The sequence below is a fragment of the Scleropages formosus genome, chromosome 23, assembly GCF_900964775.1.
Source record: "Scleropages formosus chromosome 23, fSclFor1.1, whole genome shotgun sequence".
In the NCBI taxonomy this organism is placed as follows: Eukaryota; Metazoa; Chordata; class Actinopteri; order Osteoglossiformes; family Osteoglossidae; genus Scleropages; species Scleropages formosus.
In genome coordinates this window covers 7569715-7585890 of record NC_041828.1, presented here as the reverse complement: position 1 = coordinate 7585890, position 16176 = coordinate 7569715, and the positions used below count along the sequence as shown (strand labels likewise).

The following is a 16176-nucleotide window of genomic DNA, read 5'->3' as shown; positions in this document are numbered from 1 at the left end:
CTAGGCCCAGCTGGACTGGGCATCCCAGGATACCGCATCCAGCACGAGGGCTTCTTGGAGACACCTTGGCTGAATCACCATATTTCGCAGCAGACTGCAAAAATGCCAGCGCCTCCCACGGGCGAGGCGATGCAGCGTTTGCAGTGCGGCGTTTTCTTTTTTGCGAGTCCCATCCCTTGGATCTTTGTCAGACTTAAGCGTCTGCTCGCGTTTTAGGGGCGATCAAGCCACGCAAAATCCGCCGGAGAGGATCCTGCGGACCGGTCCTTTCTCTCCCGTCTTTCTAAATCCGGAACTAATCTGGAAATTTCTGCCTGTGCCTCGAGCGTCATTGTGCTTTGTTGAATTACGGCGAGCCGCCTTTCAGCTGGGATTCGTGGGGGGATTTGAGCCCGACTCTTACAGCAAAAGCGTGGCCACAAACACACTGTTGCGCAACACATCCTGGGATAGGAGAAGCTGGATAGGAGAAACATCGCCAGCGCCTCCCCCAGGCCTGGTGATGTTCTGCCAGGCCCGCATCTGTCACCAAAAAGAAAAAGAAAAAAAAAAAAAAACTATGGCAAGAAAATCCCATTTTGTCTTTATGAGGATTGAGGCCATGTTACGGCGCCGGGTTTCTCGTGCAGAAATGCGATGCACGAGGGGGGCTCATGCCCTGGTGGGTCCATGCATCATCCTCTCAGTTTTTCCACAGAACAAGGCGGGGTAGATGGATGGGCCTCCACGCTGATCACTCTGCAGGGAAAATAGAGTTTGTAATGTTTCTCTGAGACAAATGTGAATCCCGCAGGTGACAAAGGGTCATGCGCGAGGCCTGCTTTTATTTCTCACTCGCCTCCGTGCAGGCGCAAGGAAGCGCTCCGCTGCGCTTCCCGCCCCGGATCCTCACGGCCTTTAGCCTCCGGCCTCCGCCTTCCTGAGGCCTTTATCAGCGCCGGGGCGACACCGTGCAGTACCTCGCACAGCTGCCCTGCCTCCCCCCTGTCGGTATCCCCGCTCTCTCACGCTCCCTGCACCCATACCTGACATAGCGCACCTGTCCAAAGAGATTAGTGCTCATCAAACTGTCCAGCCCCAGTACTGTTTCCCCACGCTCCGAAACAGCACCGTTACCCTGATCCATGCTGTGAACGGACTCCCGTGTTCAAGGCCCGCCTTGTACGCCGTGAAACCTCGGTGGTTATGGGGTGTCGGTGAGCGGTGAGAAAAGCGATTCAGCCACATGGCAACACACCTGATCCACCGCAAGCAAATGAAAGCATGTGGAGCGAAACAGCAGGGAGACTCGGTACCACGCCGGAAGTTTCCATGAGAAAACAGAACTGGAACGGGCAGACGTGTGCCGGCTTCGACGCCCCCCCCCCCCCACCCCGAAACGAACACATGCGCCAGGCCAAAAAGCGTCCGTCCCAATTGGGATGCTTCCGAGCTCCCTCTCCGGCGCTGGCTGCGCGCATTCCAGAAACCATGGCAACGCACTCGCTTTGGAATCAAACAAACACAAAGGGAGCTGTTCTTACACACCAGCCACCAAACTGCGCAGACAAAACGCCACACAGGGTGCCCTTAAACTGCCACGGAGAGCGGGTGAGCGAAACAGAAAAAGGCCAAGGCGACACGTGAAACAGGATATGACTTTTTACAACATGGGCCCGGCGATAAATACGCCTTCTTTGATGGCAATATTCGGTGCGAAAATCCAATCTAAAAACACATCGGTAACACTGACGTCGAGAAGAGGTAATAAATTTGGACCGAAGAAACGCACAAACAAATTTATTCGGTGTTCTGTTCCCTCCAAGCAGCTACTTCCAGCAGTGGGATGCTGCACAATTTCAATACATTTATATTAATGTTGTCATTAACTTTGGCAGTAATCATCTGTTCCTCAAGACGGAGTTAAAGCCATAAAGCATTTACGCTCTGTCCTGCGGTGGTAGGCCCCATAAAAAGTGTTTCACTGGCTTCTCTGAAGTTCTCTCACTTACTTTGCTATAAGTGCCTCCGCGCAGCAGTGCCAGACGAGCTCCTTCTGCCGTTTACAGTTTTGCTGCCATGCAAGGGATTGTGGGACGGAACGTTCTTCCACCACGGCTGTAAAGACGAGGGACGGCGGCCCGGCAGCGAGGAGCACACGGGCAGTCGCCGTTCGTCCCGCAGAGGATTCCCCGACTCGGGGAGTCCGGGACGTCGCCGGGTTCGCCGCCCCACGACACATGTATCCAGTGGCGTTCGGAGCCATCGCTCGTACCCGGATTCTGCTCCACCTGTCCTGTCCAGGAAGGTGTTGGCCTGCTGTTGGCATTATGACACCTTAAAGCCTGCCCCCTGTCAAGTGACTCCTGCAGTGAAGGTGCAGCAATCCGTAGGTCTCCTGTCCCATCCTCGTTGGCAGGAACACGTCTCACCCATAACCAGGCCAGCGGAGGGTCCGGACCTCAGCTCCTGGGCCGTGAGCCGTATAGACATCTAGACACCGGACACAGTCGCTAGTTTCACATGAAAAAGAGTGCTGTAACAAATGGGACCCACCCCTTTATCTTTTTCAGTTACATACCAGCAAACATATTTGAAAGAAGTCCTCAAAACAGCAATTGCATAATGATAGATGCTCCAAAAATGAACATGTCCTTATTATTCATGGATGTAATTTATTATTATTCATAGATTTCATTTATTTATTTATTTGCTGGCTAGCTACTTAGCCAATGTTTTTACATAGAGCAACTTGCAGTTGTACCCACTTACAGAGCTGGGAAATTTACCAGAGCAGTTCTCAAGGGTACTACAGCCAGACTCCTAACTTGGGGACTTGATCTGACAGCCTTCTGGCTGCAACGGGCTGCACGACCTTCTGCCGCCCAGATGTATTCTCCTTCTGAAATGTGCCCATGATATTCTGTTGTTTATCTCTTGTTTTTTACTGTGCTTGGTTATGTACCATAGCATTCCTACCCTGGGATGCAAACCCTCACGTGAAGAAGCGAATGCCATGACCTCTGCATCTTTCCTTTCCATTGCATCGGATTTAAGGTTCATCTTGCTGGCCCCGAACAGGGTTAAACGATCCAAGATATCAAATGAGAGAAGAACAGTCTCTGAAATGTGGGAAGAAATTTCGCAAGTAGCAGCCACAAAAAAAAAAAAAAAAAATGCACGAGTCGACCGTGGGCCCGAGGAGGAGGAGGAGGCGGCAGGGGAGGAGGACCCTGCCCCACCCCCCTTTCTGTGAGGAGGAGGAGAAGGAGACGGGAAGGCACGGCGCTGTCTCCCAAAGGGACCGTGATTGCGGTGGACAAGCGCGCCTTCCCTGTGTGGAGAACAAACGTCAGCGCGGTAGAGTTTTCATCCAACGTGGGGGTGGTGGGGGGTGCAACATGCATCTGATGTACGCTCTATTTGTCCCGATGTGCTTTTTAAATGACAAGGAGGGTGGGCGAACGGGGACTTGTTCTCCCGCAGGAGCGGTTCTCTCTGCCGTGGGGAACGCATTTCCTGCGTAGCGGCACTTTGCTGCACAGCCTCTCACGTTCGTCACGGCTTCGGGACGACCGTCACCGCAACGGGGGTCAGCGCTGCTCCTCTGAACTCCGACAGGTCCACCGAGCGAGGGACTGCACGTACCGCGTGTGCTTCTTCGCTTAGCCGACGCTGCTCTCCAAGGCAACTTAGCGCCGCGTTTTTACACTATCTGACATTATTTACCCCTTTACTGCAACCTCTACTGTATCAATTCAGCATAAGTACCTTCATTATTGTGCTGCAGGAGGAGCAAAAATGCAAACCCAGCTCCTTTGGCTGCAGCTCTAACCGCTCCGCCACCTACTGGTCACACAGAGCGGGCTACAACACAGCCGATGTGCACGGAAGGAGTACGACACCCGGCGCACTGATAACGGGGCGCAGTTAAAACGCTCTCATTAAGGACTGGTCGTACAGCGCTGTTCAATCCTTCATTAAGATCGTTTGGGTATTTTTGGAAAAAAAGAAGGTTCAGAGATTGCAGCCAAAAGCTGAATTGTACACATCGATCCTACCACTCAGAAGGTCACTTCATAATGAGTGCGGGAACAATGTCGCTGGGAGTGTCACTGGTCTGTCTTTGTACTCCGACAATGTAATTGTCATTTAAAGTTTTAATGACTCGTTGTGACGATTTACACATGACAGGGATGAGAGTGGTGGTGTCAAAATGCAAACATTTACGAAAAAATTCATTCATTTATCTGACTCTTTTCTCCAATGCGACTTACAATTATTTACCCATTCATACAGCCGGGTAATTTTACCGGAGCAATTTAGGGTAAGTACCTTGTTCAAGGGTACTACGGCCGGACGTGAGATTCAAACCTGCGACCTTCGGGTCCAAAAGCCACACACAACAGACCTCATGGACGGGTTGGCCACTGGAGTGCCCCAAAATCTGCAGCGTGATCTCCAGCCCCAGAGTGACCACATGACCTGCGTGTGAACGAACCCACCCACCCATCGTCGACCCCGGACTGAACGTGTAACCTGAGTCTGACCCCTGACTCCATCGTGAGCGCCCGACCCGAGCGTGTGCGCAAGCCCCGACCCCAGACTGACCGTGCTGAAGTTGGGGAAGAGGTTCACGGTGGCGGCATCCAGGGGAAAGGGGAGAAGCTGCTTGACTTCCAGAGATGGCTGGATGGCGGGCAGCGGCGGGCGCACCAGGGAGGGCAAGAGGGCGCTCTGACCAGCGTTACCTGTGCGGGAGAGCAGAATGTGAGAGCGGGCAGCCCAGTGACACACGTGACCGCTACGTGTCACAATCGCAGGCCTGATCTGACGGAACCGCTTGGGTACTGATGGCGTAGCGTGTTATATCCCGAAGGTTGCTGGTTCAAATCCCACTCCCACCACAGTCCTAGTGCCCCGGAGCAGGGTAAATATCCTGGTTTGCTCCAAAAAAATACCCAGGTGTTTAGCAGAGTGACAATTTGAATTAAAAGCATCACGTAGATGAAACAAGGTGAATGCATGGTAAAAATATCCCGAAACTCTGTGTAGCAGAGGCAAAGTTAACACGGCCGGCGGGGTCCGTGGAGTAAACCTGCCGTTACGGTGAGCGAGGAAGTTGTGTTAACCGCTGCGAGGACTCAAATTGCTGGCTTGCAACGTCTCGGAAAATGCACGTGACTGCGAAGCGCTTGTTTTTACAGTTGCGTTTCGCTCCTAATGACAGCTTTTGAAAATGCCAAGTGGTCGCGAACCCGTGCCCGTTATCCCCGGTGGGCCTGCATCATGTCGCATTACGCTCTCCCAATATAAGGCGCGTCGACGCTTAATGTAGATCGAGTTGATTTTGGACTCATTATGCGTGTTCTCACTAAGTGCTTTATAATATCGCAGTTCGGCAGGTCACTGAATGTCCTTCTAATTGTCCCGCTGCGGTACGAGCGGATCCGCAACGTGCGCGCAGCTTGAGAGAAGTGCTAACAACGAAGGCGTCCCGAATCTTCGTGGGGTCGTGTCAAGGCGGGCTGCAATTTAGGGAGCGGCGCCCGAAGCGAGCCTCTCCGCGGGGTTTGGCGATCGGGGAGGGGGGGTCTGCGGCAATTTAATGAAGTGAGCCAACAGTCTGCAGAGACATAATAAAAGTGATCTCGGGCTCGTCGGAGTCACAAAGCTGGAGCGAGGGTGTAACGCTCCCAGTCCAGTGTGATGGCGAGATCTTCATTTACATTTATTTATTTAGCAGACACTTTTTCTCCAAAGCAACTTCAACTGAACTCTATGTAGTGATATCAGCCCACACACATTATTATTCACCACGGTGACTTACACTGCTAGATACACTACGTCACTCATCCATATATCAGTGGAACACACTCTCTCTGTCACTCACACACTATGGGGGAACCTGAACAGCATGTCTTTGGAGTGTGGGAGGAAACCAGAGCAATCGGAGGAAACCATACATGGGGAGAACATGCAAACTCCACACAGACCGAGCGGGGATCGAACCCACGTCCTCCCGCACCACCCAGACGCTGTGCCACCGTGCCGCCCTTTTCCTCACACACACGCTACACGCTTTTGAGTTTCGTGTCGGACAACGCTCGAAGCGTTCTTTTATTCATGCGCTCCAAGTTTAATATGCATGAACGTGGCCCTGATACGTGCGAAGGAAAACATAAATAGATTACAATGTATAATCTAAAGCACTAGGGAAATCAGTGTGCGTGAGAAATTGTTTTTGTGTTTTTTTTTTTTTCCTTTCCTCTCTCTCCTGTCGGGTCAACAAAATTCACTCTTTGGAGTCTTTTGTCTCTGCTCAGAGGAACTTGCAGGAGTGGCTGCAAGAGCTGTCGCACCTTGGAAATATATCCTTGCCTTGAAAATATATAACCAGAGACCAAATGTCGAGAGTCAACTGTGTGCCTTTGTTTTTAAATAAAGGCATTTAATTTATTTTTGCCTTTAATTGGGCTGCGAATGCAATTAATTACTTCTCATTTTTTTCGTCTTGTCTATTGATCGATCATCTTCTAAATGTCCTAGGAGTACAAGAGAATACAGAATAGAGCAATTTTACCTCTTCTGATTAACGGAACGGGAGGTGGGTGGGGGCTATAAGGCGTATGGAAATATTCTTAATATGTGCAATGAGCTACACGATGATTGTTGTGGCAAAAAGCATATTCTTACATTTCCGTCCTGCCGTCCCACGATGCCTCCTCATTCCATCTGCGCAACATGTGTGCGCTGGGCGTCACCCGCCGATGGAGGTCCGCATTTTCTGTGGTGTCACAGATGCCCGGCAAAGACACCGAAGGCGTCCCAGACTCCGGAGAGATGGTGTTTCCAGCTAGAGACAAACTGAGGCAACCCGGTCCGGGACTTCGGGCCGTAATGGAATATTCCGCAGCGTGTAGGCGCTCAACTTCTCCACAAACCCTTCCCGTGACCTTCAGCTCTCTGACATCTAATGCGATCGCGGATCTCGGGGCTCGGAGTCACATTCGGCACGATAATTAAGTTTACGCTATCGAAAGTGCACCCCAGATATCTCTCGCAGATCTCCCGCGCAGCCTCCAGAGGTGGAGTGGAAAATTGATTTTGGATCCAGATCCAAATCAGATACTGTAAAGTGCTTCATCTTTTTAGACTGGGGGGGGTGGGGGGGGGGTAATATGGGTCGTGAAATCTGCGGAATTCTGATGCGCCTGCATTCGTGCCGCGCTTAAAAAACGTCGGATAGAGACGCGTGTCATTCGAGTAACTGACATCATCGCGAAAACCGCCGCCGCTCCACGCAGTTCCCTCCGGGAGACGTCATGGAGCGAACGAACGTGAACCGTGGCCTGACGTCGTCCTTCCGAAACACCGCCGGGACACGGAAGGCTGGAATCTCACCGTGCGCACAAACAGATCCCTGCAACGCGGGCCTGTTAAAACACGAGGGGTGGTGTCGGACGCTGACCCTCTGCGGACCCTGATAAATCCTCCACCCGTACGCCAATTCCCAGGGCTCCCTTTGTGCAGATGCACAGCACCTCGGTGCGAACTCTACCCTTGCCCAGCTGGCCTCCGCACTTGCGTGGACCACGGTTCAGCGGCTCATCCATCTCCGACTGCACCGCGTTTATCGCCGATCGCTTTTGCTCATTTGACTTTGCGTTTTGGGACTCTGGTTTTCAGGAAGTTTATTTGTTTCGGTGACGCCTGCGCTCTCATTACGAAAAATCTGCTTCAATTTCAAATCCACTTAATTTGCCAGGAGTACGTTTTTATATCTGTCTTTGATCATTTACAGGATGCTTTTCTTCAAAGAAGCTTACAATGTTAGTCTACCTACAATTATTTATCTGTTCATACAGCTGGATAGTGTTAGTGGAGCAATTTCAGGGTAAGTACCTTGCTGAAGGGTACTGTAGATGGGGATTGAACCTGTGACCAGGGGCTCCAAAAGGAGTAATTCTAACCACTATGCTACTGCAGCTTTTGGTGTAGTTATAGGGCTGCATTATTGTTCATTGCTGTCGATTTAAAAGATGCACTTCTTATTAAACATGTGATACATGAGCGATGTTTTGTGCCCAAATGGAGCTGATGGGTTATTATCTTACAGATTTTTTCAAAGTGACTTACAATGGCAGATTTATACTTTGTTATTTACAATGATATACAACTGTGCAATTTTCAATTAATAATTTCAGTGTAACTGGAAAAAAAAAAAGAGATCCACCTGTATAAATGGGTAAATAATTATCAGTAGCTTAACATTATAAGTCACGTTGGAGAAAAGCGTCAGATAAATGTAAGTCGCCCAATCAAGGCTACCGTAGCAGAAACGGGATTCGAACCTAGGACCTTTTGATTCCCAGGCAACAACTCAAACTACTACACCGCCCGCCATCCCCATATACCGCCTCTGACGAGACTCGGTGTCTCACGCATCTGGGCTTGGCCTTCCTTCATTCCCATGGATACAAGCATGAAATTAAATTCTCCAGCTCTCTGCTTCCGAACCATTGCACAGAAATAGCGCCATTTTCCTGTGACCGTTTCCCTCGGAGACGCTTGGCTTTCGGGTCGAGTAATCATCTGAGAGCAACATACATCCTGGCTGCGGCATCGAAGACCTGCGTGAGTGTGTAATTTGTCATATAAAAGAACGCGGTATTTTTAAATGCCGGTCGGGGGGCCTTGTTGCCGAGGATAAGTAATCGCAGAAATAACAGCGCCCTCGGAACACAGGCTCCTTCCTTCCCTGAAGTGGCCGCCTACATCTTTGGGCAGCAGAAATTGATTACATATCAAATGTGACTCACGAGCTGAGTCGACATTCTGCGGCGGCGACGGACAATGAACCCATCAGTTTTAGCATCGTAACTGACCTTCTGTTCGCCGCACTAACTTGTAGTGGCACGACAACTAAAAATAAGGCGGCGTAGCCGTGCGGTGCCCACGGCGTGTCTTCTGTGAGTGTGTGTCCGGTCGGTGCGTGAGCGCGCACGCACACACACACACACACACACACACACACACACACAGACAGAGGCATTCAATCAGAGTGGCTCATAAACACTTCCAATTCCAAAGCGCCACAGTGCGCCGCAACCCTCGGCTGCTTCCAGCTTCCTGGACGTAACTAAGGCGGCAACGGAAATATCCAGCAAAGAATCACCGAACGCATCGATTCCCGGCGGCCTGGGGCACGCGGCAGTTCTGCCGACAATCGGAACAAAAATGGCAAACGTGCTGCTCTCAGACAGTCAAAACAATCAGCAATAATCATCTAAAGCTCCCTGCAAGGACACTAATCGCATTGTTGGGCCTTAATAGAAAACTGTAAAGGAAACATATAGCGACAATGATGGGAACGGCAGCCACCTGGGGGGGGGGGGGATCTCCGCCTGGCCATTAGGATCAGCTAAAACATATTTAAGAGAGAAGGATCATCAAGTCAACTGCCTTTATTGCCAGTCAAAGTAAGATGATGAAGAGCTTCAAACGGCAAAACAAGAACGGCCAAACTATACGGGGAATGAATCTAGTTAAGGTGCCAGGATGTCATTTTCGTGAGATACCGCAAAATGTATTTTGTCCCGTGAAGACAAAGTAATTGTTTATTATTGTGCGGAAGAGCTGTTCCGCGCGTTTTAATGCGAAGCGGCGAACTTCGTGCAAGGGCGGTAAGGAATGCCGGATGTTGCTTTGCTCCGTACGGCACGACGTGAGAAGCTCGCGGGCGTCCCTGTCGTGGTGCGCGGAATAGGCGAGAACTGCTGCGACATCCTGCAGGGAGCGGGACTGGAGTGCAGGAGGGAAACTGAAAGCGCTGACCCGTTCACGAGCCGCTCCGACGGTCCGTCCATCTGTCGGCTCGCTCGGTCCCCCGCTCCCCGCCCCTCCCGCAGAGACGCATCTGAGCCCCTTCCCCGCCGAGCGCGTGCTCCTCGGCCGCGCGCTCACGCAAGCACGGGGCAGCGAGCAGATGGACCGACGGACACCTGAGAAGAAGCTCTGGACCCACGGCCCAACCGCCGGCGTATCCGTGCATCCCAACGACCGACGCGCTCTTTCCGAGGGAGTTGCGGCCGAAGCCGCTCACGTCAGGCTGAACGAAGCCCATCTAGACGAAGCAAAGTGACGCAATTTGGGATAACCGTTTCTCAACATAACCACCCGCTGAGAAATTAGAGCACTTCGGCTTTACCGTAGCAATGGCGAAGCCAGCTCTGCTTGTACCGTGGAATTACCCTGTCTGCCAGTTCACGCATGTTGATGACAGCATACTGGTTGAAATGACCTTGTTTGGGAGAACTCCAGATCTCACCCATATTGAATACACGCTGCAGGGTGGGTTGATCTATACACAGTACACATCCCTGACTGCCAGGCTACGTTTCCTTGGATACTCAGAGGAGTGATGCACTTATATAGCAGCAGCAACTTTATTCAACGACCAGACCATAATCCCTGCCTTTTGCTCACTGGTTTCTTGTTTGTCTGTTTTTTTCACACTATACAGGAATATCCCATTTTGCTACCAACATAGCATCTATTAACACACAAAACACATTTTTGTAACATAATAATCATATAATTTTTAATGTTTTACTTCAGTTGAATTCTTATTAAACCTTATTGTTAGAAACATAGGGGTGTGGTGCCCGCTGTGTGGTGGGTCCAGGGTTCGAGTCTCGCTTGGGGTGCCTTGTGATGGACTGGTGTCCCGCCCAGGGTGTTTCCCCTCCCCCTTCAGCCTTGCGCCCCGTGTTTCTGGGATAGGCTCCGGCTTGCCGTGACCTTGCTCGGGACAAGCGGTTGTAAACGTTGGTTGTTATAAACGTGTTTCAGGTGAATTGGTGACTCTAAATTACCAGAAGTGTGTGTGTGTGTGTGTGTGTGTGTGTGTGTGTCTGATAGCCCTGTGATGGACTAGTGTATCATCCAGAATGTACCCTGCCCCTTGCCCTATGTTTCGGAGATAGGCCCTGAATAACCGGGACCCCTCTGGCTAAGCGGTTATGGATGGACAGCTGAATTAATGTTTATTTGAACAGCTGGATGAGGTCTGAACACATTCATACAATAAAGACACGGTCTTTCAAAGCTGCCGTTCCATTCCTCCACAAATCATTGATAAATGCCCGACTGACAAATCATCTGCAGATCTAACCAGCGCACGCAGAGGCCACACCCACTCGTACATGTTGCCAATATCACTTAACCACATTTGACATGAAAAACTTGACCACGTGAGCTCGTCCGATTCAAACCTCGATGGACGGAGTTACATTTGAAACACTTGAGCCGCAATTTGTTCGTTTTATAAACAGTGCGAAGCACGCACACCCCCCCAAAGGAGAAGAGGAATACCGATCTGTTGTGGTCAGTTTGGGCAGTTGATAAATCGAGCGTCCGAAAAGCATCGTACAGATGCGACATTAAAATATCGTTAGGCTTGGAGTAGAATCTTTTTTAACATTTCAGTTTCATTTTGTTCTCTTGCTTTCATTTCTTTTGATCCTCTTGTCCTGCGCCAGAGACCCAAGAACCCTGTTTATCATCTCCCCGAACTGACCACTTATACATCGCAATCTCCTCTGAGCAGCACTTGAGTCCAGCGAAGGCCTCCTCCGCCGGGCGTCAGGAGCGTGACGTTCTCGTATCGCCGAGGTTTGCTCCGTTTCGCTAAAGGGATCGTACTTCTCATCAGCCTGGGATAAACAGAGTCGCGTTTCTACGTCAAATACCTGGAAGGTGAGGTACAACACACACATACAGAGGCAGCCATTCAACGTTTGACACTTCACCAGGTGACAACATGTTGACGGCATATTAACGCCGCATCACTTGTACCGGTGAAAGAAATGTTCCGTGCGCGTGTGCGCGTATAACGGGGATCCTTCGAATAATTTTGACGTCGAAAGAGAAACGGTACAATCTTAAACGTTTGCATTCTGCTGACTCCTAGATATTTACTATAATTAAAGGGCCCCGAAGGATAGGGCGAAACAGCCCTAGGAAAGCATGGCGAAAGTACTCTACCTGAAACACAAGTTATCTGTTCAAAGTGATTTCACCATTGATGAACTAATATTAATTAACGAATATGTCGCTTGCAGTTACCAGGATGTCCTCATTATTCTGCTCGTGGGCCAGTTTCAAAAAGATTGTAGAGGAGTATAACTTTTATTAACTAACCTAACGTGTCTGGCACTTTTTCTGCGCTCCCACCACACTATTATTACTTATTGAACACGCGGTATGTCGATCAGAAATCGATAATCACTTATCGTTACACAGGAAAGTACGACGGAGGCTGAAATGTTCTCTGGGAAACAGCACGCGGAGGTCGTCGCACACAGCGGCGCGGCCCCTCCGCGCGCAGGCAGGCGGCCTGCAAACAGCGCGGCAACGCGGAGGTGATGCTACTCACGCGCGATATGCCACGATATAAAGACCATCTATGGCGATATGCTGCGATATGAGATTAATTGAGGCGATATCATGAGTATGAGATTACGTGAGGCATACGAGATTTTCTGAGGCTATATTATATATATTATGCGTTACCAGGCCATATAACATTATGAGGCGAGATCATGAATTGAAGGCGATATGGGGATTTCTGAGGCGATATGAGATTTGATAATGAGGAAATTAAATAATATCACACATGAAATGTGGCGATGACGTTAAGCGACACGAGATTTTCTGAGGCGATTCGCGACCATAATATCATGTGAGATTATGTGAGGTGATGTAACATGATTATGTGAGGCGATATTTACCGCGATACGATGAAGTGAGGCGACATGGGATTTCTGAGGCGATATATGAGGTTTGAAGTGAGGCAATATGAAATGAAATGTTGCGATATCATGCTGAGATATTAGATGAATTGAGACGATATGAGATTATTATATATATATATATATATATATATAAAGCGACATGATATTTCTTCTGAGGCGATACCCGGCCACATTATTATTATATTTTGTGAGGCGATATGCCGCGATATGCAATGAACTGAGGCGACATGGGATTTTCTGAGGTAATATTATGAGATGAAATGTAGCGATATGCTGAGATATAAGATGAATTGAGGCGATATGACATTATTACATGAAGCGATAGGCCACGACATTAAACGACATGAGGTGATAAGCGGTGATATGCAGCTATAGCTGCTATACGAAATGACATGGCCATGAGAAGATATTCTTCTGATAGTGTGAGTTATGTCCTTCAGACTCTTGTGTCTGAGGTCGAAGGGTTCATACATGTGTAAACACACTAGTGTCAGTTTCCCTACACACTTCTAGTACTTACCATTCACATACTGCTGTATTCGTCTATTTATACTGATTATCCAGCTGATAATGCTATTCATATTGTCACACTAAAAATAAAGGAATTTGGAAACGTGGTGCGCCGTACAACATTGGTCTAGGCTACTTGCTGTTTTTTTACAAGTTTTAAACGTTTTCTGTTATTATACCCCCCCATGCACACACATACATTTCTTTGTAAACCCTGAATCAGTGGAAAACTGTACACCAGGTGGGAACCCTGAACCTTTCGACAGCGATGGGCATCGCGAACTCCAGAATCACAGAAATAAATAGAAAACCCGGGTACAGGTTTACAGAGACAGCCACAGGTTCTGGTAAAGACACGTTAATTGCTATAATAAAACAGCCATTTGAAATTTCAGAAACGCCTGTCCAATCGAAGTTTCTCGTTAGTTTTAACAAGCCTTCAACACATTTCCATGTGTGTGATGTTTGTTCGTAATTTCTGGCGGACGTCTACGCGCGCAACAAATTCCTCCCCTTGATCCAACGTGCTCACAGAAAATGCTGGAAAAAATGTTCGGCGCGACAGAAAAGCGCCGCGTTTCGGATTCTTCAGTCCAATTAGTGACACAAGCCGCCGTTCGGCTCCGTAATTGAACAGAAATCTCCGTCCCCAATTAAATATTTTGCATGTTTCACACGGAGTTCCGCACCACAGCGTCTCCGAGCTCGCGTCCGTCTGAGCTGCTCCGCCATCCTCTGCGAAACACTCAACGCGCACAACTATTCACAGTACAATATTGTACACGACAAAAACGGGCATGAACAAAACTGCAGCAGTTTGCGTGGGCATGATTAGCACTCGTAACTGCATATAGATGCAATATATGCATCTGCAAATGAAAATAATTACATAAATGAAACTGATATGTAGCTATTTTTTCATTTCATGGCATTTTTGAGTAGCAAAGTTAAACATTTAGAGAATTTATAAGCTAAACAAACATTTCAGCGTGCATTTTCCCTTCACACTTGTTACTAATTAAAACTGTACATTTTCATGTTCTGCAGCGTAAAAACCAATATGACACGCGCTGCTCCTGTCTCCAGCAAGACGGGTTGAGCTGTTTATGGCTGGAAACCGTCATTTCGTTAGACTTTTTCTGCATTTTATTATTGCTGCGAGGGAATACATTAAGTGCCTTGTCATCTTCAGCCAGACTATAAAATTGTGTGTAAAAGTTAAGGGGTGTTTTGGGAAAGGGTTTTAACGACGCGGTCCTCGTCAATCTGTCACATCTCCCGCAACAGTTTGCGGTCATCAAAACAGGCTCGTGCGCACGAATCTCGCTCTCATTCCATATTCCAGAATGCAAACATGCCATGGCATGGCATCGAATCGATGACCGATGATACATGCATCAGTCATCCCGTCACCCGTCCGGCGAGCACCTTCAACCTTGGACACGAACACCTGGCTGGATTTGGGCTTGCAGCAGCAGGTCAGGATGCTTCGTTCAAACAAAGTGGACATGCGATGCGTGATGATGGAGCTCGATTCCTTAACCACACCGCCCCATGCGGGGTCCCTCCTCCTTTTTGGGGTGTCCACTTCGCCCTGGCTGCAGCACTCACACACTTGCACCCGGGCGTACCGATCGCAACCCAAGCCCCGCTCACTTACCGAAATACATTGCTGCTCGTTATTGATGGCGCATGGAAACGAAATAGCGCTCCGCTCCGTTTCTTCCCGGGCCAACTTCTTCGTGTTGTGGACACGCGCGCGTACACGACGTCTCATTCCACGCGCCGCGCTCCGGTGCGCGCGACGGTCCCGCGCAGCGATTCCATCGTTTTAGCGGGGTGCGCCGGGACTCCGCACGCGCTCCTCTCTCTCTCGGCTCTCGCGCTCGCTCTCTCCCTCCCTCCCTCCGTCCCTCGCGCGCGCTCTCGCTCTCTCTGTAGTCCAGACTGTGCGATGGAGCTGTGTCCCCTTCACATTATCGCCACCTCTCCTCTCACAAACACACACACACACACACACACACACACACACGCACACAGAGTTCCTAGCATTTTTCTCCTCCACTTACTGGTTGAAGACATATACCACAGCAATATGTAAATATTCAGACATCATCCGTGAGATATTTTTAGTCTCACCTCTTACTATTCTGGGTAACATGTACATATTTATAGTAAATTATGTGTAAGAGCTGCATATTCATTTCTGCCTTTTCAGATGTTGCAGGTGAAACTGGTCTGGGGTTGTAGGGTACAGTATGTCACGTTCTGGGAAGGCCATGAGCTTAAAGACAGCCATTGCTTTTATTTGTGCCCCTAGATGCCTTCACTGTAATAAGCAGGATAGTGAGTGAAGCAGCTCATGTTAAACACTGTTTGCAGTTTCAGCGCCTTAAACGTCACACCATCTGATGCTGTGTTATTACATAAATTAACCTTTTCTTCTGAGGAAATCTTTCAGGCCTTCCCTTGACTACACATTTTCAATGTTGCTACAATAAATGCATTTTATCTGGTCGGTGTGTGTGTGTGTGTGTGTGTGTGTGTGTGTGTGTGAGAGAGAGAGAGAGAGAGAGAGAGAGAGAGAGAGAGAGGTTGGCACAGATTCCTCGAGACTGGCGTGCGTCCACAGGAAGGTCCGACAGGCCAGTACAGATTGTGACCGTGCAGTAATGGAGTGACCATAGAATCATGGTGTGGCCATACAGTGATGGTTTTTATGGATTTAGAACACAATGTTTTATGAGAGAGAGAGAGAGAACATCAGTCCCACCACGCCAGCGTGCTCCACATGTTACTGTCACCCAGTTGTGTTTTAGCACCCGCTCCCACCCCCCCGACTCGCTTCCCCGACAGAACCCACCTCTCC

General features: G+C 49.3%; 1 protein-coding gene across 3 annotated transcripts in view; it reads right to left on the bottom strand.

The window, feature by feature from the left end:
- Positions 1 to 15249, bottom strand: part of LOC108933316 (zinc finger protein 385D-like) — a 38350-nt gene extending 23101 nt beyond the window's left edge. For 2 of the 3 annotated variants that reach the window (XM_029248327.1, XM_029248329.1), the window contains exons 1-2: positions 14968 to 15049; positions 4591 to 4730 (exon numbers count right to left, since the gene is read on the bottom strand). In XM_029248327.1, the coding sequence (XP_029104160.1) occupies positions 4591 to 4730; positions 14968 to 14977 (150 nt within the window). In that variant the 5' untranslated portion in view covers positions 14978 to 15049. Of the gene's footprint in view, positions 1 to 4590; positions 4731 to 14967 lie in introns of all 3 variants that reach the window. The other variant, XM_029248328.1, reaches the window with a different exon arrangement.
- Between the last annotated feature and the right edge of the window lie 927 nt (positions 15250 to 16176).